The sequence below is a fragment of the Mytilus edulis genome, chromosome 14 (assembly GCF_963676685.1).
Source record: "Mytilus edulis chromosome 14, xbMytEdul2.2, whole genome shotgun sequence".
Classification (NCBI taxonomy): Eukaryota; Metazoa; Mollusca; class Bivalvia; order Mytilida; family Mytilidae; genus Mytilus; species Mytilus edulis.
In genome coordinates, this window is record NC_092357.1 from 49,230,693 (window position 1) to 49,255,956 (window position 25,264).

General features: G+C 31.3%; 1 protein-coding gene across 1 annotated transcript; it reads left to right on the forward strand.

Annotated features, from left to right (window-relative positions):
• Window positions 1-11,964: 11,964 nt before the first annotated feature.
• LOC139503359 (uncharacterized) lies at window positions 11,965-20,709 on the forward strand. Its single transcript, XM_071293129.1, has 7 exons — window positions 11,965-12,306; window positions 13,622-13,909; window positions 16,320-16,607; window positions 16,966-17,280; window positions 18,839-18,958; window positions 19,768-19,816; window positions 20,516-20,709. The coding sequence occupies exons 1-7, from the start codon at window positions 12,252-12,254 to the stop codon at window positions 20,640-20,642; spliced, it is 1,242 nt and encodes a 413-aa protein (XP_071149230.1). The 5' UTR covers window positions 11,965-12,251; the 3' UTR covers window positions 20,643-20,709.
• The last annotated feature ends 4,555 nt before the right edge of the window (window positions 20,710-25,264 follow it).

The window sequence follows — 25,264 nt, forward strand, 5'->3', positions numbered from 1 at the left end:
ATATGTATGTATTTACACATATGGAAGATATGTTACATTGGTTTTTAAAACAATTCAGAATTGCTAGATATCTTAATCTGTCAGGATTGTAGTAGTTAGGTTTTTTTTAACAGTTGCTGTGATATTACCTAATACAATATCTGCTGGAAGGTCGGAAATCAGTCTCTACGGGTCGACATGTTTCCTGTACAGATATTGTAGTATTTATTTTGGGCAGATGCAAGATAAAATTGTAACGTCTTTGAGGAAAACTAACTATTGGAAATCGAAAACAATCTGGCATATAATTTTTGGAACTCTTGATCTGGCTATATATATTAATTTACAAAATGACGATTTTGACATTTTTTTTTTGCCCTAAATATTTTCATGATATTCGAGAAATTTTGTTTAGAGGGCAATTTTAAAATGATGTTCACTCGGATCAGGACTATGGACTTTAATAGGGGTTTGTATGACGTCCATTATCACTGAACTAGTATATATACTAGTCAACAAAAGAAACGATACAAGACTTTTTTTCAAATTTAAGATAAAGTTTTCCGTTTATAGGACCAATATAGAAGGTAGTAATACTTAATCATTACGGAAATATAAATCCGTTTAAAAAAAATATTTTTTTGCTTTCGTGATGTTTTTTGACGATTTTCTTTGTTTTTTACAAAATTTACATAAAACGACAATCTGAAAAACAAAAGTTTCAACTAATGATGCCAACCTCTCATTTAAAGGTAAAGACAATGTTTGCCATCAATTTGTTTTTAAAAATCATACAGTTTGTTCGTTTATTTGTTTACCAAAGTTCGGCCCCACGAGAAATCGTTAAAATGTATACATTATCAACTGATTTACCATAGACAGTATGTGTAAAGTGATATTCAAAAAGCGGTCACAATCTTAAAACTAATCCGAAATGTTCCAAATTTACTGTGAGTTGTTTTCATATCCAAAGCATTGATTTGAGACAAAAAAAAATAATTTTTTTTGCATTTTTTGAGATTTCAAAAAAACTTTTTTTTCCCAAAAATTTTAAAAAACAATATTTCAACCCATTAGTTACAACATGAAACACAACTTGATTAGCATATTAAATATTTTTAAACAAAGTTGAAATTTTATTTAGTACTTAGAAAATTACGTGTCGATTTTCTATTCAACTTTCCGCAAAACTTATTTGCACCCTATAGTCGTTTACAGGGAATTTAGATACTTTCCGACAAGTTTTGATTTTCATTATCACATGTGCATACATTGCAAATGAAAGCTTTTTAAAGTAGTGTATTTCATTTTGTTTTATATTTAATACTTTTTGATGAATTTTATTTCAAAGTCGTGTATCGTTTCTTTTGTTGACTAGTATATATTTGTTTAGGGCTATCCGAAAGACGCCTCCGGATGCGGGAGTTTCTCGCTGCATTGAAGATCTATTGGTGACCTTCCGCTGTTCTATGGTCGGGTTGCTGTCTCTTTGACCCATTCCCCATTTCAATTCTCCATTTTGTTTGTGGAAGCTTCTGTTTGTTTTGCTCACACATTGTTGTCAATAAAATGAAAATATATGCAACTGTCATACAAGTGAGATGTTTTGCTAGCTATAACATCAGGTTTTATCTATCATTTTCAGGAAATCAGGAAATGCCTTTACCTGTGACTGTACCTAGTCGGGTATATTACATTTGTTTTCCATTCGTTTGATGTGATTGATCTTTTGATTTTGACATTTGACAACTTTCCGATTTTTATTTTCCTTTAAGTATTTTATTTATCAGCCTGTCAGTAATTGAAGAACATAAAGTTGAAAAAATTAAAGGTCGTTCTGTATAAATCCTTGCACAAGCCCACAATTTTTGATTTTTTTCTAGTAAATATCTGTACTACTATGAAATTTAAAGCTACTTATATATAAGTTTTAGAATAATTAAATAGATAACACCATCCCAATAGCACGCCTAACTGAAAGGTTGAGAAGGGTAAACAACTACAGTACTCTTTTTTTTTAAATATAATGTGTATGTGTTTAGTTTTTATGTTATATTTGTTATTCTCATCGGATTTTGTCAAATGTCTTATCATTTGTAGTTGTAAATCTTATTGTTTTCTGTTGTATTCGTGTGTTATGGTAAAGATAATTTATCACCCAGTTCATTTATTAGATTTTATATTTGGTCAACTAAATTTATACGATATCCATGTATTTGGTTTACAGTTTGATTAAGACTAAACACCGGCAAAGCTAGATAATACAATTAATTATCTAATTACTACCACAATGTTATATTAATAAGTATTGTAATTTGCATTGTTATTAATAAATGTTATATCAGTATTAAAACCTAATCTTGAGTTCTATCCTAATTCTATCCTATTTTTTTGGTAATTTTTAGAACTTCAAATGTGACGTCACTTTGTGCGTCGATCTCTTCGACTAACTTGGCTGTGACTTTTTATGTGCTATTTTATGTTGTTTTATGTATTCGTTTTTATTCTGTAGTTAGGCACCACTTCGTTGTTATCATGTATATCTATTGTGTATTAGTAATTTTTATAAATTTTCTGTTTGCAAAAGTATGAATTATTATAAACAATAATGATGTTCTTATCCCAGGCAGAACACCTTAACCGTATTGAGCACAAATTTGTTGGTCCTCAATGCTCTTTAACCTTGTACTTGTTTTGGATTTCGAATTGTTTTATATGAGCGTCACTGGTTAGTCTTGTGTAGACGAAACAAATTATAAACCTGGTATCGTATAGCTATTATTCGTGTGTTTCTCTGTCCTATATGTTCTCCCATGTATTTGTATTGTAGTCCTGTCATGTAATGTTGTCATTTTATTGTTATATTTAACATTGCCATACACGCAGAGGGTTGTGCTAGCCACAAAACCATGTTCAATCCACCATTTTTTTTCTTAGAATGTCCTGTACTAAGTCAGGAAAATGACCATTGTTATATTATAGTTCGTTTCTGTGTGTTTTACATTTTGGTGCTGTGTTTCAGTTGTATCGTAGTTCTCCTCTTATATTTGAGGTGTTTCCCTCAGTTTTAGTTTGTAACCTGGATTTACCTTTTTTTCTCAATCGATTGATGAATTTCAAACAGCGGTATACTACTGTTGTCTTTATTTTATGTAGGAAAGACACACAGTTGATATCCAATGATTAGTTAAATAATGAGTAATTGAAGTATTAAAGCTGAATAAATTATCCATATCAAAGTTTATTTAGAACATTACTGTAGATCAATTAAAGTATAACTAATAAAATTGTTTCTTTTACATCAAAATATATATACACCGAGTATGGCTTGCTCTGTCTACTGAGAAATATGAAATAGTCCTATGTCAAGTCAATTTTCTCTTTAAATATGTTTTTTTCAGATTCAATCTACTAGGAATATTTATTTTTTTAAATATTTCACTTACATAGCATGACATTTTTGACAACTGACAGTATACATAAGATATAAGGTGTATATTCAGCTTCCCATATTTAGAGTAATACTACCATTCGTGTGCATCTATTAGTCCATGTTACATTTGCACAATTAACAAATGATGTAGAATTTGTCTTCATTGCAAATAAAGAAATAATTGACATGTGTAAAGTTTTATCCTGTCTATACTACAGACAAAATGTCACGTAACATTTCACATTTCATTGCATATAGGATTATAACCATCATGATAAGTTAACCAATCACATTTTCACCGTTTTAATATGTGTAAAATCTTAAATAACCATGTATTTTAAGTTTAAAAAAAAGTTCTATAAAAACATCAAATAAAATAAAAGAATAGTGCTTTGAACATGTTGAAAAACCCAAGATAAATGCGTTCAACTCAAAAAAGGTTTACTGCAATGAAATGTATGATTAATGTCCTACAACTGACGAATTCAATCAAGGGGATATTTTTCTACCCTTTTTTGTGTCTGCAACCGCAGTGGCGTACATTAATTTGGTGTTGTTACACCTGAAGTGTAAAGTGGAGACAGTGAAGCTGAACGTTCATGATTTTGAATGAATGAGATCGAAGATCAAATTAAGAACCGTTCGTACTTGGATCTGTGGTGTATTTACCTGAATAACTACCTTGTCCAAGTCTTAAATTAATAGGGTATCCATACTTGAACTATAATATTTCACAATGTTTTATGTTTTATGTTATATACGCCTTACATATCATTGGCTGTTTATTGCATATATCGAAAGCAATGCGACTGGAACTAGAAACCAGAAACATATAAAACACAATAACAAAACAAAGCAAATGAGAACGTTCACCGAAACATGAATCTTTAAAAAAAAAAGTTGGGTCGTAATCCAATTTCGTCTTGAGTTAATTGTAATGCATATGCTGTATCACAATATATCCTATTTAGAAAGTGAAATTCGTGAATGATCCATCTACTTACTTTGTGAAAACTATCATTGACCATGATTTATTTACTATATTCCCCTAATACACTAAGTGGGATACCTAACATATTTTCTCAATATAAAAGAAATAGAAAATATTGGATATCCATTCATGAAACACAATAAGTACATCCACAGTAAAAAAAAAACCACACACACACACACAAAGGAGCAAATGGCCACATGATCAAGTACCAATTTTCGTTTAATTTAAATACTGTGCTTATGATCATAATGGTTTATTGTGTAAGATCCAATATACCATGTGATTACACAATAAAGAACCGTTAACATTTTTCAAAGTACTTAAACAATGTCTCCAACATATTCAAGATGTCAAGTATGTTCACAGACGAACTCATTGAATGTTCTGACAGATGAGAATGAAAACAGACACATGTATGCAACAGTAGTTTATAGAAGATCAGAAATCATTAAAAGATTTAGTAGACAAAGCAAGGTAACAAACACTGGAAAATCAAACGAACTAAGGAAGAAACGAAAACGTCGAATCTACCGGTTAAGCCAGACATGTATTACATACTATTCGAACATATACCAATTATAGATGTCACAATTGGGAAACAAGAAATAGTTGATAGAATTACAAATTAAATGTGTTTCTGATATCTCAAAATTTAATACTGCTCAAACATATAGGTAGCTTACCGTTTTGTGACGATGTCTGTACAAATTATGTATTGTCTATTTTTAAGTTATACGAATTGATTACTGTGTTAGAGCAGCGTTTGAATACATATCTATTTTTATCACTTTCTGACAAAGATAGGTAAAGATTTTCACGAAAGCGTAGAGTGTAAAGACAAATTCAGATACTGTATAAACCATATGCAATGTGTAAAGGATTATCCTGTATCAATATATTTCTAGAATGCATTTAGACACACGAAAATAATATTATCATTTCCCATCATAACAGTTTGGTAAAGGTTGAATGAAACATTAACTCTCTGAGCGTGATATCCGGAAGTTTGGTTACGGTCTCACTTTTTTACTTCCTTATTCTTGAATAGAATCATACAGCATAGTGTCTTTCCTCAAATCTAGGCAAAGTCAATTCTACTCGACATAGAATTTCTATTGTCACACTAGTAGCGTGATATTAAATTGATCACCAAAACAAATAAAAACAATTGTAATAATTATCTTAAAATTTGTTTTTCATGAATGATGTTTGTATATTCCTGTAAACGAATCACATTACTGTTCCGTAATCCTTCGAAAAACAAAGTCAATCTATTTCCTGAATTTCCCTAGTTTTGTTTGTCCCAGGTCTACACATGGTCTCAATCTATTGTAATGGTTTTAAACGAAATATTTGAAAGCTTAAGGTTGCATTTCTGTAAATATTGACAATGCAATTTCCCATAGGAACTCCTTTTACGGCTAGAACTGTACCACTTTTACTAAGAAGTTTTGAAAAAAATGTTATCCTATAATTGAAAGTTCATATGCACTACAATTTTTTCAAAGGTCAAAATACAGGGCTGTGCGGCATATTTTCAACGTTTATATGCCCTAAACATATCATAGTTTAAACTAACACAATTTTTTTTAACTACCCCTATCTCAAATGAAGGGTAAACGCGCGTCTGGCGTACTTAATTATAATCCTGGTACCTTTGATAACTATTACCACAGATTTCAATGTAAACAATATGCACAGGTATACTTACTGGTAACATTCGCAAGTTATGTCTCTATGAGATGGATCACAGAGAGCATAACTGGGAACCAGTATGTAAACAAAATTAATTTTCTATTAATATTCTAGAATAAAAGAGGCGTGGTTTGAGAAACAGCTGCATTTACAAAGTGCAACCTTAAGATAACATTCAGACTTAATTAAAACTGGATAAACTATAAGTACATTTTGTTGCTTTATATTGAAAATATCTTCATCAATCATATCATGTTTGTTGTATCTTCAAATGTTTCCCATTTGTACATTCCAAATGATGATGATCTATCAACTTAATTGTGACAGCTCAAAGTTCTTTCTATGTTGGTTTTACCTGATACCTGTACGTTACATTGATGTCCTTTAACTTAAAACTTGAACAACTATCTGTGTCGTACATTTGTATATTTAATTCCAATGATTTAATTTTCAACAGTTAAAATGGTGAAATTTTATTCTTTTTTTGTGTATTACTCAAGTTATTTCACTTGACTGGGCGGAGTCTAGCCGGTTCGCTCATAATAAACCAGTCAATCTTAACATAGGTGTTTTAGGATAAACTCATCAATAAAGTGTGCAATCATTGTTTTGTAAATTCATTTGATGACACTGATAGGTGATTAGAAATCAGTAATAATTATAACGGCAATCATCGTTATCACACACATCTTCAAATAGACTGTCCTTATGCAAATTAAAACATAAACTCCGCCAGATCAGTTGAAATAACATTGGTAATATTCATGACACAATTATGCATTTGATAACCATGCTATCTTTGTTAAAGGGTCATGAAAATGTCCTATGCTCTCTCGAAATTGATTTCAAAGTGGAATTTCAATCACTTTCAAACCCTTCCTCAGACTATCTAACAATGGATAAAAAAAATGGGTGCCTTTGACAAAATTAAGTAACAAAGTTCATAAGTTGAAATACAATACAATATTTTCTGTCCAACTGATCGATATGGATAGTAAAATACGGACTGTCATACAAAAACCTACTTTGAAGGCTATATTAATCTTCAGCTATCCAAAATCAATTTATTGCAAACTTAATTTTCTTTTTTACAAAAAGAACGGGTTAAAAATGCAAAACAGTCTGACTGTGGATTGTTTTCATAAATTGATACTTTTTATTATATTGAGGTATATGCATTTGTTTTGGTATTCAGAATATAATACGCGACTGTTACGGAAAATGACAGAATTTGTCTTATGTATACGTATGCATGACATAAAATATAATCATTTGGGTCAAATCAGTGTACATGAACTTGACAGTAAATGTCCATTTACAATATGTCCTTTAAAACCTATTACATCAACTGTAGGTAACAAATACAATATATAATATACTAGTCAACAAAAGAAACGATACACGACTTTGAAATAAAATTTATTAAAAAGTATTAAATATAAAACAAAATGAGATATATTATTTTAAAAAGCTTTCATTTGCAATGTATGCACATGTGATAATATAAATCAAAACTTGTCGGAAAGTATCTAAATTCCGTGTAAACGAGCATAGGGTGCAAATTAGTTATGCGGAAAGTTGAATAAAAAATTGACAGATAATTTTCTAAGTACTAAATAAAATTTCAAGTTTGTTTAAAAATATTCAATATGCTAATCAAGTTATGTTCATATTGTAATTAATGGGTTGAAATATTGTTTTTTTTTAATATTTGGGAAAAAAGTGTTTTTTGAAATCTCAAAAAATGCAAAAAAATGTTTTTTTTATTTTCGTCTCAAATCAATGCTTCAGATATGAAAACAACACACAGTAAATTTGGAACCTTTCGGATAAGTTTTAAGATTTTTACCGCTTTTTGAAATCACTTTACACATACTGTCTATGGTAAATCAGTTGATAAGTACCGATTATCAGGTTGTCTGCATTTTGATATCGTAAAATATGAGCTGCGAGACATAATATGAAGCTTTTTGTCGAGTAAGCGCAGCGAACGAGATCAAAAAGCCTTCATATTATGTCGAACAGCTGATATTTTACAATATTAATATGCCGATAACCTGATAATCGATTTATCGGACTGTATTTGCGTCTTTTGGAAGTATTGTCTTAGTTTCACCAGCAACCGGAAGTTGACTTGATAAATTCGGGTCAAACTTATCAACGTCGGTTCAAACATTATGACGTCGCTGATATGTCCAGGTCAAAGTTATTAAGGCCAGGTCAACGTATTTGACGTCACAAAGTCGTGATATGGAGTTTTATTAAAAGCTGAGCCGATTGATATAGACAGTTGGACGACCAATAATGTATACATTTTAACGATTTCTCGTGGGGCCGAACTTTGCTTAACAAATAAACAAAGAAACTGTATGATTTTTAAAAACAAATTGATGGCAAACATTGTCTTTACTTTTAAATGAGAGGTTAGCATCATTATTTGGAACTTCTGTTTTTTTAAATTGTCGTTTTATGTAAATTTTGTAAAAAAAAAAATCGCGAAAAAACGTCACGAAAGCAAAAAAAAAATATTTCTTAAACGGATTTATATTTCCATAATGATTGAGTATTACTACCTTCAATATTGGTCCAATGAACGGAAAACTTTATCTTTAATTTGAAAAAAGTCTTGTTTCGTTTCTTTTGTTGACTAGTATATAGAGAATAATACATGGCAAAATCCGTATCATATGTCGTATCATCCCGAGACATCAATATCAGCCCAAGGGCCTTTAGGCCCGAGGGATGATATTGGTCGAGGGTGATACGGCATGTGATACGGATTTTGCCATGTATTATACACTTTATCATATATTTCAACAGAAGAGTATTATATTATATGAACTGTTTACTGGGTTACCTTCAGTTCTACTTTTGTCTTGTTTCAAAGGCCTTACAAGAACTGCTCAATTTGAAAATGCCTGTACCAAGTCAGGAATATGACAGTTCTTGTCCATTCGTTTTTGATGCGTTTTGTTATTTGATTTTGCCATGTGATTATGGACTTTCCGAATTGATTTTCCTCTGAGTTCAGTATTTTTGTGATTTTACTTTTTACTTATCCGAAGCACCTGGGTTACCTTACAATTTGCGTGCTGTTGTTTTAAAAATATTTTGTTTATTATTGTATTAATTTGTGTGTTTTGTATTTTTCATAGTTGCATTAAGTGTGCCAAAAAATCTGAAAACTTGACGTTCGTGACGTCACATACAATATGAAAACTCGACGTTCGTGACGTCACATACCAAACGATGACGTCATTCAAAAAATTTACCTATTTTGAGGAAAATTTTTCTTAAGCAAAAAAAAAACCAAAACTGACTTTATGTAAAAAAAAAAAAAAAAAAAAAAAAAGTAGGGGTGTGATAAAGGGTATGCGATAAAGGGTGCGCATCAAAGTTGCGCGATATGGATTAAACAGCAGGCTATTTATCACATATGCAAAACTACTGTATTTACTACTAAACATATGATAAATAAATATAAATTTTGTGTCAGTAATGCAATGGTTAAATCACCTAACACAGTCCCTGGCAGTTTTATATAATATACTCTTTGTGTAATAGGGGTAAATATTTATAAGTTATAAGTTTTTATTCTTATGTGATATTGTTTTAACAGAATGTGTATTTGACCAAATTAATGTACATGATGTATCCAGTTCATGTATTTGAATTTTATGCGACTGTCATACAAGTGAGAGGTTTAAATGTCTATATAAAACCAGGTTCAATCCACCATTTGCTTAGGAATGTGTCAGTTGTTATCTATTTGTTAATGTGTTTGAGCTTTTGATTTTGCCTTTCGATTAAGGACTTTCCGTTTGGAATTTTTCGCGGAGTATTTTTTTGATTTTACTTATATATATTCAGCAGGTTTGAATAATTTCTATGTTATATATTCTTCTATGTGATACACGAAAGTGTAATTTCCATTTTTACGATGATTAAAAGAAAGTCCAGAAATCTATTGTCTTTAAGAAAGTAATCAATTTAAAAGTCTTGGACATGTTAAAAAAAAACTGATAAAAACAGGAAAAGAGGACTCTATATATAAGTGTCAACATGCTTAAAAAACCAACAACATAATAATATCCCTAAATGAGTATAAGTGGTATTGAAAAGGATACGGAAGTATCAACCATTTATATACATAATATAGGTTACTAATACTTCAACGTAGTTTGCCCCTGTAACATGTAATTGAATAGGACTTAATTGTAATGAAGGGGTATCGTTTTAATTTTAGAGGCGTCTAAAAAACTGTGTTGGTGGAAAGGATAAAGGGGAAAGAGTTGTAAATGGTTTTATTTTCCTTTTCCGCAACAATTAAAATTAGTTTACACTGCTTTTATTTCGTTCTCTCTGAATAATCTAATTGGCAAAGTAAAATTATAAGCCTTTGATAACTTTGGCTTATTCCAAGCACCATTATACAGGTTATTACTGTAACAATTGTAGGCAATCAATATAAACTTGAATACCTGTTCTATTTAACCCTATAATTGTTCAATGACTCTCATTTACATTCACAATTTTAACATGAACCCATCATTGTTTGAACAAAACAATTATAAACGGAAGGGAACTCATCAAAACAAGTTTAATTGATGATGTACATACTTCATTAACAAAATAACACGGGAAATTATGCTAAATAAAACAATACGATCATAAACACGGAAATATTTAATGAAAATATTATCAAATAATATTATAAGATAGGTAAACCGATTGTGAAAACAAAATGGATAAAATAATGTCTTATCTTATAATTAATGCCATTATGATATGTAAGTATAATTTACATAACTCTCATTCGTTTAACAGAAAAACAAAAGTGATTTTTTTTTAAAGATGGTACTACTATATATAAGGGAAAAGGAAAATAATGACAGGAAGTTTTTACTATACTCAATACATCCATACTTCATCTGATTTAATTATGATTGCTTTGCCGTAGAAAATACGTTTTGTGTTGTATTTCGTACATGTCATGGAATTAGAATTCAGCGGATGCGTTCCCCCAATAATCCAGCGAATACGGGAACTTTACTCATATAAAAACTTGGCCTTGCAAAAGAAAATATTATTCATACGATCAAGTATTAGTTATATAATTGTGAACGATTTCTAGGACTTCTATATTTGTTTTACTCCTTCATGATTTAGGCCAAATTTTGAAACAATTATTATTGGGTTTCTTTTTTCATCTTTCTCGTTGGGTATACATTTTTCTGTTATATGATACACTTTTCAATAGTGATTCTGATGAAGAAAAATTTCGCATTGTATCAAATAAGAAAAGTGTCTTCAATTGAGTTTTTGATAAAATTATATTAATGTTGTTCCTTCTTTAAATAACATATCTTTGTCTTCCATATTTATTTACTTTTTAGAATAGTTGTTGAAGTGTTTGACCGATAACGTTTTCCATGAGACTAAGAGTCTTATTTTTTTTAGGTTTTAACATTATCATATTCTATGTATTATTTCAATAATGTTTCTGTTAGATGGTCTGTTGTTTCCACAAAATGGTTTTAAAAAGTTGAGAACCATTAAAATTGTTTAAATTGAACCCACATTTATAGGACTTACAAATAGTAAAGCGATGTTGTATGATTGACAATGAGACAACTTACCACTAGAGTCTAAATCACGTGATTGTCCATTTATAAATGAATATATAAATTAGTTGGGTTTTTTTTCTTTTTTGTTTTAAATTAGTTACTACAGTAAGATCCTTTATGTTAAATATGTCGCAGTCGTCCATTTTAATCATTGTTTTGTTGTTTATAAAGTGGATTGCTTATTTCAGATATGTATTTTTGTATATTGTTTTAACTATACTTTATTTTAGTTTTTACAGCGGAAGGTTCAGTTTTACTCACAGCGAAGCAACATGTAAAGCGTTATGAAAACGTAGGACTTAACTGTTCGTCAGACACCATACCTCTTGGAAAAACTGCCAATTTAGAAGTAAACGGAAAATCATTTACTGCAATAACGTTATTAAGTACTGGGGAATGTTTCTCTAGCATCTTACGAAATCAATGTACACCTGATGTATGCGCCTGCTCAAGCAGAGGTTTGTGGTTCAGTCATATATATGACGTAGTTCAACATGTTGGTAAAATTAATATAACGTGTTCGATGATATTGAAAGAACATGGATCATCGTCAGACAGCGTTCAAGTGAATGTAATTGGTAAGCCGACAAGCTATATTTGGTTTTCAACAAGATCAAGATATCAAAAACCCTGCTTGAGTTATCATTGATATGTTCATGATAATAAATTAACTGTTAACACAACTTTGATTTTTTAAAATACTAAGGCTTTTCTACCTCAGGAATAGATTAAGCTGTATTTTGCAAAACTTTTAGGAATTTTTGGTCACAATGCTCTTCAACTTCGTACTTTATATGGCCTTTTAAACATTTTTTTGATTCGAGCGTCACTAATGAGTCTTTTATAGACGAAACGCGCGTCTGGCGTATATATACAATTTTAATCCTGGTATCTATGATGAGTTTATTTGCGTAGCAATTTTAAAGTAATACAGAGATTTCTTTCAGTGAAATCAAATACGTTGGTATATACACGAGCGAATCGAACAAGTTGCGATATATAAAAACCATCAGATGTTGATAAGGGAACGTCATCATCTAAAAATGATTAACAATAGGAAATGAAAATCATCTCTTTTATCATAAATTTTGGTATTAAGCTTCCCGTTTGTATTAGCTTTATTTTAATTCAGTTCGGCAGGATAAATCTCTTTATTGTACATGTACATACTGAAGTCGTCATTATTGAGAGCCAATATATCATCTTAATATTTAAAAGTTTTACCTTTTTAATCAGATAAATGTATGGGTTTAGGTTTTCTCAATGCAGGTAACTGAGAGTATATTTCGTTTGCAACAATTTTATTAACTATAATCTTCTTTTTAACAAAAGATAATTTGGAGATTCCTGCAACATTGAAAAAGACAATTAGACAAACAACCACCATTCACCAAATACCTGGCCATTCCGACTTTTCTATAAAGCATGATTTACTCCGTTACAGTTATGTAGGCGTTCTATAGGCACGGAAACAAAGAAATAAAATATTCACTAAAATACATGTTTTCCTTGATCCAAGAACATGTTTGTAGGTTTTTTTAAATATTGCTAAGGTGAAGAAAAATATCTTTGAAAGATCGTTGTTTTTGGTATTTAAAAAAATATATATAAATTACCATCAATTTTGTTTTTTTAACATACTTCCTGTTAAGCAATTCTGATGTGTGTTTGCAGTCCTTCGATTATAAACTTACCTGATCGTATTCGTTCCTCCTGATCCTTCCGTTTGAATTGGACTGTTTGTATTGTTTTGTACTAAATTGTCTAACAGATGCATCCAGTCTACAAAGTAGCCAGTATATCTATTTAACCAAATTTATCAATAGGCGTATTTAAAAAATACTTTTTTTTAACAAATTTTTTAATTGAACTTGTACAATTTTCATTCTTTAGACTTTACAGGCCCTACACTTAGCACAGACCCAGAGTTACCTTTCCGAACTGACATCAAAGCTTCGTTTATCTGTATGACTGATACTTTGTCTACGAATATACAATTCAAATGGGAATGTCTTGGAAACAACGAAACTATGAGTGTAAAGGCTGGTTTATTAAATTCGACAAAATATTCTTCAGCCATTATGAACGATATAAATATGAACCACGATGGCAACATCTGTAGATGTTTTATAAATGTAGATGGAATCACAGCAAAATCGGAAATTTCAGTTAGCATCATTAGTGAGTATATGTTATTAAATATACACATGGAAAAAAGTATTGCAAAACCAAATTGAAATTCAAATTAAAAGAAACACTTTAAATTTTTTTGTTAAATAATTTTTTGAAATAGAACTAATTAAACATTATTCAAATATCACCTGAGTTTAATCAATAAATATCGACTCTATCAGTTCTTATCTGCACATGCAGGTACTGTACTCGTAAACACTAAAACACACTAAAACAGCTGTTTTTATCCTCATTGTTTTCAACACTTAAAATAACCAAGTTTATAAATTTATGTGATTGAGACCTTGTAATTGGTCATCCACAACTCATAACTGCAGCAAGATGGCAGATAATCAGCATGAGGGAAGCAGGTATGTCGCTGTGACAATTGCACGTATTGTTGGTCATCACCATTCCACTATAAGTCGTTTTGAGAATAAAAATCAGTCAAGAAACGATGTTAAAGACCTTCCGAGGTCAAGAAGACCCCCTATAACATCTGCTAGTGAAAATCAAGCATAATGAAGGTTGGTCAGAAGGAAACCCATTGCAAAGAATACAATCCTAAAAGAGAGTGATGACCATACAGGAGCCTTTAAACAAGAACTGTTCGAGATTGGCTCATCGCTACTGGTTATCGTGCGATAACACCATTTCGGGGACCTTTGCCTACGAACAGACACACAGATTCGCGTATCCAATATAGTGCAGAGTTCGCCAAAGTTGGAAATTGGCGTCGTGGAGGAAGATTCATTGTTCCAATGGAATTCGGTTTATCTTCCTTGGCCCAATCGTAGTCCGAATTTGAACCATATCGAGCATATATGGTACACTATTGGGCGTAAAGTGCACGAAAGGACATCCCAGTTCAAACACGTCATGAAATAAACAATACCCTTCGTCAAGAATGGTTACTGCTACCTTAGCAACAAATTAGTCGACTTATGGCAGGAATCAGAAGACGTTAAGATGCGGTTATCCGTTTGAATGGAGGCTGCGCACAAATTACTAATTCTTTGGCGTATAACGATCAACCATGATATGAACAATCATCTAAAGATTAATTTTGAAATGTCTGACACTATAAAGTTCGACTACAGCAAAAGTTGTAAAATGCATTTTTTTTGTACCAAAAACACTTCATTTTGTTATAAAAATTTTGGTTAGGTAAAACTTTTTTTTTCATTAATTTTTTGTTCGTTTTAATGCCAATGTCATCATTAACTACGTTTCTACAAATATTTTATCATATTCCATCCAAAATAAGAGACTGATTTTTCAAGTTTTAAAAAATCAAGGTGTTGCAATACTTTTTTCCATGTGTATATATAGATTAATTTCTTAAATGCATATGCTATTACTGCAATAACAGTTGATTTGTAAGGAATCGTAATAAAATGGATGATCGACAATTAGAAGAATGAATAATGTTTGAAAACTGTGTGCAAACATGTTACAGACACATTTCAATTTTGTTTGGATAAAACGACTACTTTACCTGCGTTTAAGATAAAATTCATTTCAAATCATCTTTATTGAAGGGAGTGCATTACTTTAAGTAATTTATTCATAATGCAAATTATCACTGGCAATACTATTGTCCTACGTGCCTGTTATTTGCACTCTCTTTTCGTTGTCGGAGCACTGGCTAATTATCAGAGGAGACAATAGTGTGAGTCTGCGTTTGATAGATGCACGACCTGTAGTTTTGTTTTGCATGATTAAATGTGTAAGGTCCTTTTTGCTAAGGTTAGAATTTAACATATTTGTTTTTCGTGTTGACATCAGCTGTCTTTTTTACTAAATAACCGCTAAACTGTTATATTTATATGATTTTTGTATATTGTAATATGAAACGAGTTGTTTTGAAAATATAATGTCATCGAAATAAATTAATCAATGCATACAAAAAATATACTAAACTAAGTTTCGCATGCACGATACATATTTGTTTTTCGTGTTGACATCAGCTGTCTTTTTTACTAAATAACCGCTAGACTGTTATATTTATATGATTTTTGTATATTGTAATATGAAACGAGTTGTTTTGAAAATATAATGTCATCGAAATAAATTAATCAATGCATGCAAAATATATACTAAACTAAGTTTTGCATGCACGATTTTCTATAAGTATTATTGACGCATAATATTTCATTCAGTCGCAGACACTTTAACCCGAAATAGGTTAGCAGAAGATGTAGTGATATGCAATTGAATAAGGTCGATTTCATTTCTGTCCGACGCAGCTCTTACCGGTATGTCACTTGTCATATGACAGTGATATACAAGTTCAAATATGATTCGGGTACAGATATACTAAGATAAATCTACTGCTTTATATTTTTGAATCGTAAATTTTTGTTTTCCATTTAAGAGTTATAATCCTAAATTCATTGGTCAAATTTTCTGTTTACAGGTACACCGATCATACAGTCTACAGAAATAGTAACATGCAACAGCTCTGCGGTTAATCTGTCTTGTATCATTAAAACAGGACTCCCTTCATACGGGTTTAACTTATGGACGCATTCTGTAAATGGTATACATATTCGCACTCTGAATGGATCCATGAATGGTAGGGAATCCATTTTGGAAGTTGAAACTTGTAGCTACCAGGAAGCAGGAGAGTACACATGTAATGCATGGAATGCACATGGTGAAACATCCCTGGTTGTGAATAAGAACATTTCGCTTCAAGTTAACAGTAGATATACATTTTTGCTTTTATACTCTTTTTATTTTGTCAGTTTTACATGTGTAAGCTAAAACAAGCTATATAAACATTGATGCTAATGAATAATGTTGAAGCTTTTGTTTTCAACTGAACCGAATCGTACATGGCTAGTTTGATTTAAGGATTCCTCTAATGTTTTCAAATTTTCCTTAATTTGACATGCCTTATTGGTTGTTTCATGCACTATGGTTTACAATGATATCCGAACTTAGAAATCACAATAAAACCTACCATTCAAGTACACAACCTATCGAATGCTCAACTATTTTTTTTTTATATTTCCGGTTTAAATACATTTTGACTTTTAACTTTCTTTTTTATATTTAAGCTTCCCCAGTGATTATCTCAATGGCAGTGTTTCCTGGACGAAAAACCATTCTTTCTGCCTCAATTTATTCTTCAACAGAAATCATTCCTGTTTGGCAACAATCAAACGAAACAATAGTCAATTCGACAGATCTGATGCAAACACTAGACAGGAGAAATATTAAAATTTCAGTTTACAACAAAAGCATCGAGTGCGATGGATATATTGCTAACCTGTCAATCAGTTCATCTTTGAATATGGAATACGTTTTATTCGTCCGAAATGCATTTGGTGAAACAAAGCTCTTATTTGACACAGATGAGTTAATAACACAAGGTGAGACATGATGTATTTCGTAAATTAACAACACTTTTTTAATATTCTATCTTTCAGATACCGATAATTGTAATTCACGCATGAGCGTGTTTAAATTTCGTGATTTAAATTAAAATACTGGTTTCCACTGGAAGAATCAATACATCGGCATTATCGTCTGCAAATGTCTTTGAATACCGTCCCTGCAAAATTTATTGAAAAATATAGTCATCACCTTACTGGTATCTATGATGATTTTATTTACATCCAAGATTTAACATTAAATCTAAATGATTACAGACCAAAAGGCATCACCAAATGAGACTTAACATTCGATTCACAACTACAATGTCCATGAAGAACACGATACTCATAACCATCTGAAAGGGAGATGTAGTATGAGTTCCTTACGTTTCCCGTTTTTAAAGTGTTTTTTGAACTATAGCCTGTCTATTTGTCACTTTTTTGTATTTTATGTGGCCGGTCACTTAATGTCATAACGTCAATCTTCATAGAACGTTTGCATTATGCTTGCTATACAGCATGAATGTGTTGATTGCTAAAAGAATTCAGATAACCGGTTTCTATTATGTACGTTATTTTTGTTCTCTGTTGGATTAATGTCTTTTTGGTAATCATCTCACAATTCCTTATTTTAGAATAATTTTAGACTGAATGATGTATTAATAAAATTTATTAATAAAATAGCACACAGAAAACCAATGATTGAGTGAAATACACAGTACGGAAAATGGAGGTGTAGTCATATTCGACGCGTGGATTAACAGCTTAAGGAGGCTCGAGGGTATAAAAATTTCAGAAAAAAATCAAACATTCGTTTTTCATTACAAATTTTATTTATTTCCTTTTGTAGTTATTACTTTATCATATGGTACAAAACTCATTCAAAACAATCAATTCGTGTTGGCCCCAGATGACTTTCAAAATGTATACATCATTGAAAAAGTTCCAAATTATCTCCCTTTGGTGGAAAAATGCCATTTTTTGTCTCTAAAATTGAAATATCTTTTTCAACTCATCGGTGACCTATCTTTTTGAATATAATTTCCATATAAGCTGTACTTAAACTAAATTATTGTAAAATTTTAGCAATTTCTGTAATAAATTTCTTTTTTTTATTTCGATATTACCTTTATTTCTCCTATTACTTCAACAGAAAAAAAACGCCTTTACAAAAATGTATGCTTCTTTCGAAGGCAGATTGTGAGCGCAAATGAACGGTGACCCCACTTTTTTATTTTATTTTTCTATTAACTATAAGATAAAGTTCATTTATAGAAAAATATAGAGAAATCCTATATAAATGATTTAGACCCGCGAACCCCCTTAATCTGAATAACAGCTAGTCTTTACTAGAGGTTTACTGCTTTTTGGTAAAGGAAAGTAAATATCTAGTAATAGGTAACATTTGGTGATGTCATAAACGAAGAAAGTTATTGGTGGAAACAGCAATTATCACATATCAAATTAAAACCCAAAACTATGTCGATCTGAAAACCAACTTGAAGACTATTATTGATTATTGTATAGTTATAAAATTTATTTTTATTTGGTTTAGATTTGGATTCGACAGCTTCCTTTGATTTGCGGGTATTGGTTTTAAGCATTGTTGCCCTTGGAATATTTATTTTCACCGCAACTGGAGCAGTTATCATGTCAAAAGGGACAAAACACCCAAGTATGTTTGTATTAGCGTTCGACATTACTCTAATGTTATGCTTATTTCTTTCTTTAACAATTGTCAGGCAGACAAGCATAAACAGACAAGTTTGTCTAAAATATTGTTATATGTTGCTTCAGTACATATAGACATTTCAAACACTGAGCATTTCTGCACATTATAAATAGTGCCAGTACCGAACAGCCTGTGTATCAATATCATTGGTATTGAAGCAGTGATTAGAGGAAAATAGAATATTGCATATAAGTATGCTGAAAAGATTTTATTTGGAATTATAACGTTACAAACAATATAATATGACTGAAAGATTGTTAAAATTAGATTAGAATTTCATTTTATATTTTTCTATAAAATTAAAATCAATCGTCAAATTAAAAATTATTAAAAGATAAATATAAACATGCATGTAGCAGAAAACTAATTGTGTCAATTTGTATAATACATAAACGAATATTCTATTTTGATTGTAATGGAACTTATTTACGTCATTCAGCATAAGAGTTGAACTAAAAACGTTTCAATTTATACTTTTAGTTTATGATAAAAATACGGGAAAATGCAAGCACAAAAAAGGTGTTAAACAATAAAATGAATTAAAGATTGAACATGATTAATATTTTTTTCAGATGCAAACTTTTGTGTATTTATGAGTACATTTTTGAAAGTCTTCATTACTGAAACCATAGCAGAACTAGTGATTCCAGCGTCTCTAATGAGTCTCGTATAGCAAACAAAACGTTGTCTAGCATGTAGAATTATATGCTTATTTGGTAATATTAATAACTTACGAAATGATTATATTACAGATGTTATACATATCATTGGTCCACATGAAAGATGCCCTTCAATTCCAATGTAAGTAATATTTATAGGCTTTAAACTAATAATATGGATTTTTTTAACAAGATACATGTAGGTTGCATCTATCCAAATGAACCTGACATTGGAATACCACAGGCATAGTGGCATCTGATTTTTGTTTTGACTTGTATTTGGAAACTGTCAACATGTGCAGGTTGTGAAAATAGCTTTACGACAAAAGAGTTTTAAATTTCCTCCTGCAATTTTCATTTCTGTAAAGCAATTTTTGTGTGTCGCCTGTATTTGTAGTATTTGCTTCACAGTTGGTGATATATTCAAGGAATTGCATTTCATCAAATGATTTTCTTCATATATGATTGTTTCTCACAAAGAAGCCGTTGAACTAAAGGTTAACAAAGCAATCAATTCTAAACTTTTATGTCTGGTGTTTTGATAACGAAATATTTTTTATCAGTCATTTGGAACAATAATTGTATCGAAACTGATTGGTTATCCATTCCAAACGTCGACAGTCGCCAGCAGTATACAATTAAGACGCGATTAACAAGATTTAACTGCTGTGTTATGACATTTTTTTCTTTTTCCTTTTTTTCTTTGGTTTACTTTCCTTTCTTTTATTCGCCAGAATCTGGTCCAGAAAGTACTTGGTATTAATTATGTTTCAATCCTTTATACTTTATAATTTAAGATCAGTGTTTTGTATTTTTATATATTTTTAAAAACCATTTTCAGATACCATTCAGCTCCAGCTTCAGGCAATACGCCGAATGTGTATGACCTTCCAAACCCAGGATATTTGGAGGTTATCGACGATGCGTCGAGTTGCATTAGCACCGACCATTATGCTGAAATAGAATAAGGATGTTCGCTTGTCATGTTTTGGGATGTTTGTCAGATTTTCAAATCCTCCATTTTAATCCATTTGAATGCCTTAGCTATTTTTTTTTTGCACATTGACCCCATTTTTTCTGTTTATAAATCTTTTACTTGTATTATTATAAGCCATCTGTAAGGGGTTTTATAAAATCCTTGTTATTTCTTAATAGTTTTTGTGGACTTAAACTTGCCAAAGATAAATCTATAAAAAAAAATCAAGAGAGAACATTTTCCCGCCAAAATTCCAATGCCTAATATCTCAAAAACAAGGATATTGACCTATATATATTTTTGGTTCTTTTAGGTTTCTGTATTAATCCCCTATCAATATAATACACTAGTGTTATACAAAGCTTGTTATTTTGTAACTGAGTAGCAAACTTGCTTAACAGTTGTTTTTTTTTTTTAATAAAATACTTGTTTTTTGCATGTGCATTCAATTTGTTTGTTTATTGTATGTATTGTCAAAATATGAATCAAGTTGCACACTGAAAGGATACTTTTATTGGACATTTATAAAAGCTAGGATTAATAAAAAGACAATAAACAAATGTTATATTCGTAGCTATTATTCAGTGTATTCCTATCCAGAATGCCTGCGTTTAGCTTTAAAGAATCTAATAACTTAAAGTTATATAATTGATTAAGTTATATTAGGCCGTTAGTTTTCTCGTTTGAATTGTTTTACATTGTCATTTCGAGGCCTTTTTTTAGCTGACTATGCGGTATGGGCTTTGCTCATTGTTGAAGGCCGTTCGATGACCTACAATTATTACTTTATGTGTTATTTTGGTCTCGTGTGGAGAGTTGTCTTATTGGCAATCATACCATATCTTCTTTTTCATATTAGACATAATAATGTAAAGCAAAGAGTACCATAACTTTTAAATGGCCGAAAAACTACTTTTCATACAGGTGTATAACTGAGGAACGTGCAATGTTTTCTCATTGTGATCTGGTGGCAATATATTTAGAATGAAATTCAAAACAGTGTGGCTGTGGCCATTTATTGACACATTAAATTCATCCATTGACTGGGACAATTTACGTGAACGTTTGTCTGTAACGACCACTGTTCACGACGTACCTACGATAGACATTTAAACAGTGGGGTCACCAAAGGTTTCTTAACGCCTTTAATTATAAAATAATTCGAAAAATTAATCAGGAATAACCTTTATGTTTTGATTTATATAATTGATATAAATCAACACATCGTGTTATTTCTGATTAATTTTTCGAATTACTTTATTAAGGTGTTGAGAACCTTTGGTGACCCCATAGTTTAAGTGTCTTTAAAAAGTACATAGTGAGCAGTGGTTGTTACATACAAACGTTCTCCTAAATTGTCCCAGTCAATGGATGCATTTAATGTGTCAATCAATGGCCACAGCCACACTGTTTTGAATTTCATTCTATAGTATTTCATTCCCCCTCTACACCTACTTGTCGTATCTAAATATGTTAAAGAACCTTCATGTTTTCTAAAAATTTATAAAACTATCGAATTAAATTGTTGTGACTAAAGTCAAAATATTGTCTTCTCTTCGTACTAAATTATTGATGGAACTTAATATATTTTACGAAATTCATGTTTTCTGATGAGTGGAATATGATATATCTAGTGCAAAATTGAAAACAACACGATTAATAATTTCTATGCGTCCGATCAGATCAACTCGAAGATCCCGATTGTCCAAATTTCCACGACCAAGCTCAACCATATTCTTGATCGGGCCTGTTTACGACTTCTACCCGACCGCCATCCGACTGAACACGATCTTAACTCGACCATTCACGACTCCTTAATGACTCCACCACGACTCCATCCCGACAACAAAAAGAATACTTATTTGATAATTCCGATCAATTCACGATCTTTACACGATCTTTACTCGACTAGCTAGATCAAATCAATTATTCACGATCTCAGTCTGATCTCGACCAGTCCAGAATTATGAGAGTTAATCATATCTACAAACACTTTTCAAGAATCGTGTAGCAGTCATGTGTTCTCGTGTATGGCCGCGTAGAGATCGAAGAGTGGTCGAATGTGGTCGCATAGAGATCCGGTATTGGTCGAGTTGGTCTGGGATTAAAAAAATATAGAAGTCGCAGTGATCTGGAAGCGATCGTGCATTGGTCGAGTTAATCTGGAAATGATCGGACATTAGTCGAGCAAAGGTTGAAATGATCGAGTACTGATCGGTACATTTTTTTGTTCCGACCAAACTCGATCTCTGCACGATCCTTTCACGATTAATTCGACCGCTACTCGACGAATTCTCGATCTCTTCTCGAGTAACTTGCTTCTCGATCCTTACTCGAATGTTTTTGACATGTCAAAAACTCTCGGGTAGAAAGTCAGATCGATGAAGAGCAAGATAGACTATCCCGAACATTCTTGTCGATTGAGTCAGACCAGTCTCCCGATCACGTAATTTGTCTTGATCGGGCTTGATCGAGTTGATCTGATCGGCAGTGTGAACTTAGCTTCAGTTTCTTAATAATTTCAAAATTTATTAACGGACAATTAATTTTAGAAAGTACAATTATACCCATGCTATCATATTTATTCATTTTAATAAAGAGAAAGAAGCTTGTCAATTCGTTTTCTTGTAAAGTTATTATCAAATTTGAATTTTATTAACTTTAGGTTGTATGAAAAGATTTTCTGGTACATACATATTTTATGTTAAGGAAATTATGTTATGTTAAAAATAATATTGAACAAATCCATGCATAAGTTAAGTCTTGAAGATCAACAGCGTATAATCGACAAAAAACTTTTCATTCGGTGGTTGTTGATCGAAATTTATAGGTACTTATTAACTTTCATTCTTGTTGTCGAAGTTTATCAAATCGTGATCTTGATATTCAACACCACAGAATCCTGAAGCATACGAGTTTTTATTGGGGGAGGTTTGATTGATTGTTTATTTATCTTACATCCGGTCATATTTGTTTATTAAACTTTGTCATAACAGTCGTTATTTGATTAATAATTATTTATTTCTTAAATATTTCTTACTTATACTAAATTTCTTTCATGAATCGTTTACTTTCTCTTTCTTCGAGGTTTTTTTTTTTTTTTGCACTTGCACTGTTATTGTCCTATTTCAAAAGGTGCCATGTTGAGGGTCACGGCATACAATTTTTGTACCTATATAGTGTACATAATATATTCTCAGGATCATTTCATTTTAATAATTTTTCACGAACGCAAGATTGAATTACAGGCTCCTAAACTAGGACAGACCCACACATACAAAATGTGGTGTGTTTGAACAAGTTAGCGGGGCCCCAAAATTAACCTCTCCCTAACAATGGTGTAACAGTACAACATAAGAACAAACTATAAAACCAGTTAAAAAAGGCTCAACTCATCAGATGGATACAAATAGAAACAAAAATAGAATCTAACAAAAACACAGAGTGAACGTGGCCGGGTAGTTGTATATCTCAACAACAATAGCCATTGAGTACATATCTGAGAGTACTTGCAGTTGCTACATGTAACAGCTAGTTCAAAGCCACTAACAGCTTATTAAAAAAAACATGCATCTAAGACTAAATCATCAATCAGTACACATCCAACATAGAGGATTTAGTGTAAAGACGTCATAAACAGTCCGAGAAATTATAAAAAAGATGTGGTATGATTGCCAATGAGACAACCGTCTACAAGAGACCAAAATGACACAGAAATTAACAACTATAGGTCACCGTACGGCCTTCAACAACGAACAAAGCCCATACCGCATAGTCAGCTATAAAAGGCCCCGAAATGAAATTGTACTGTATTGTTCTGAAAATGCATGAAATATTGAGGTACATGTAAGTATCGAAAAGCTATGAGTGCACCCAGTTATGACGAAAACTGCATTTGCGACCGTCAAATCGCCAATTGACGGTGGAAACTACAGTACTGGTATTCCTTAATTGTACCTCTCGGCGGCTGTCGTAGATGTTCATTGATGTTATTTGGCAACGTAAACGGGTTTTTCTATGTAAACAGATATTCCGTGCATATTTTGTCTCATGGAATAACACCCCAGCAGATCAACAGAGGGTTCGGCCTGTGCTTTCACACTAAGTCTTCGGACAGTATACTGACAATCTTAAGAGCCAACACAGCACACTATATTACAGGTGTCAGAAACATAGAAACGACTAGAGGTAGTTTCACCGTATCTGAAGCACGTTTATGGTAAATTTAAGATTGAAGTTATTATTTCAACGAAAGAAATTTTCTAAAAATGTTCAAAAATCAGATCTATCAAACTCTTATAACAATAATGCAACGATGTACAATATGCAATAAATCTTTCAAATAATACTGCACTCTGAATTTTTTTAAGATCAATTTGAATGATCAATATGGTAATACTACTATTGATTTTACTGCACATCGTAAAGGGATTGGCAACATTATTGCTTTCGTAAAAATTGATAGATCTTATCTATGAATATTTTTAGACAATTTCTTTATGATGATAGATGACATAAGTTTAACGTCTGTCCGTACGTTTAGTAACTCGGAATTTTTTATATCATCAAATTTAATTTTACAAAACTATCATCATAATGATTTAAACAAATATC

What these genes read in the sequence shown, in the direction of transcription:
- LOC139503359 (XM_071293129.1), top strand. Translation starts at nt 12,252, where the DNA reads ATGATATTGAAAGAACATGGATCATCGTCAGACAGCGTTCAAGTGAAT. An exon ending in CATTTCGCTTCAAGTTAACA is followed by an intron (nt 16,608 to 16,965) that starts GTAGATATACAT and finishes TTTATATTTAAG; the next exon opens with CTTCCCCAGTGATTATCTCA. An exon ending in AGATGCCCTTCAATTCCAAT is followed by an intron (nt 19,817 to 20,515) that starts GTAAGTAATATT and finishes AACCATTTTCAG; the next exon opens with ATACCATTCAGCTCCAGCTT.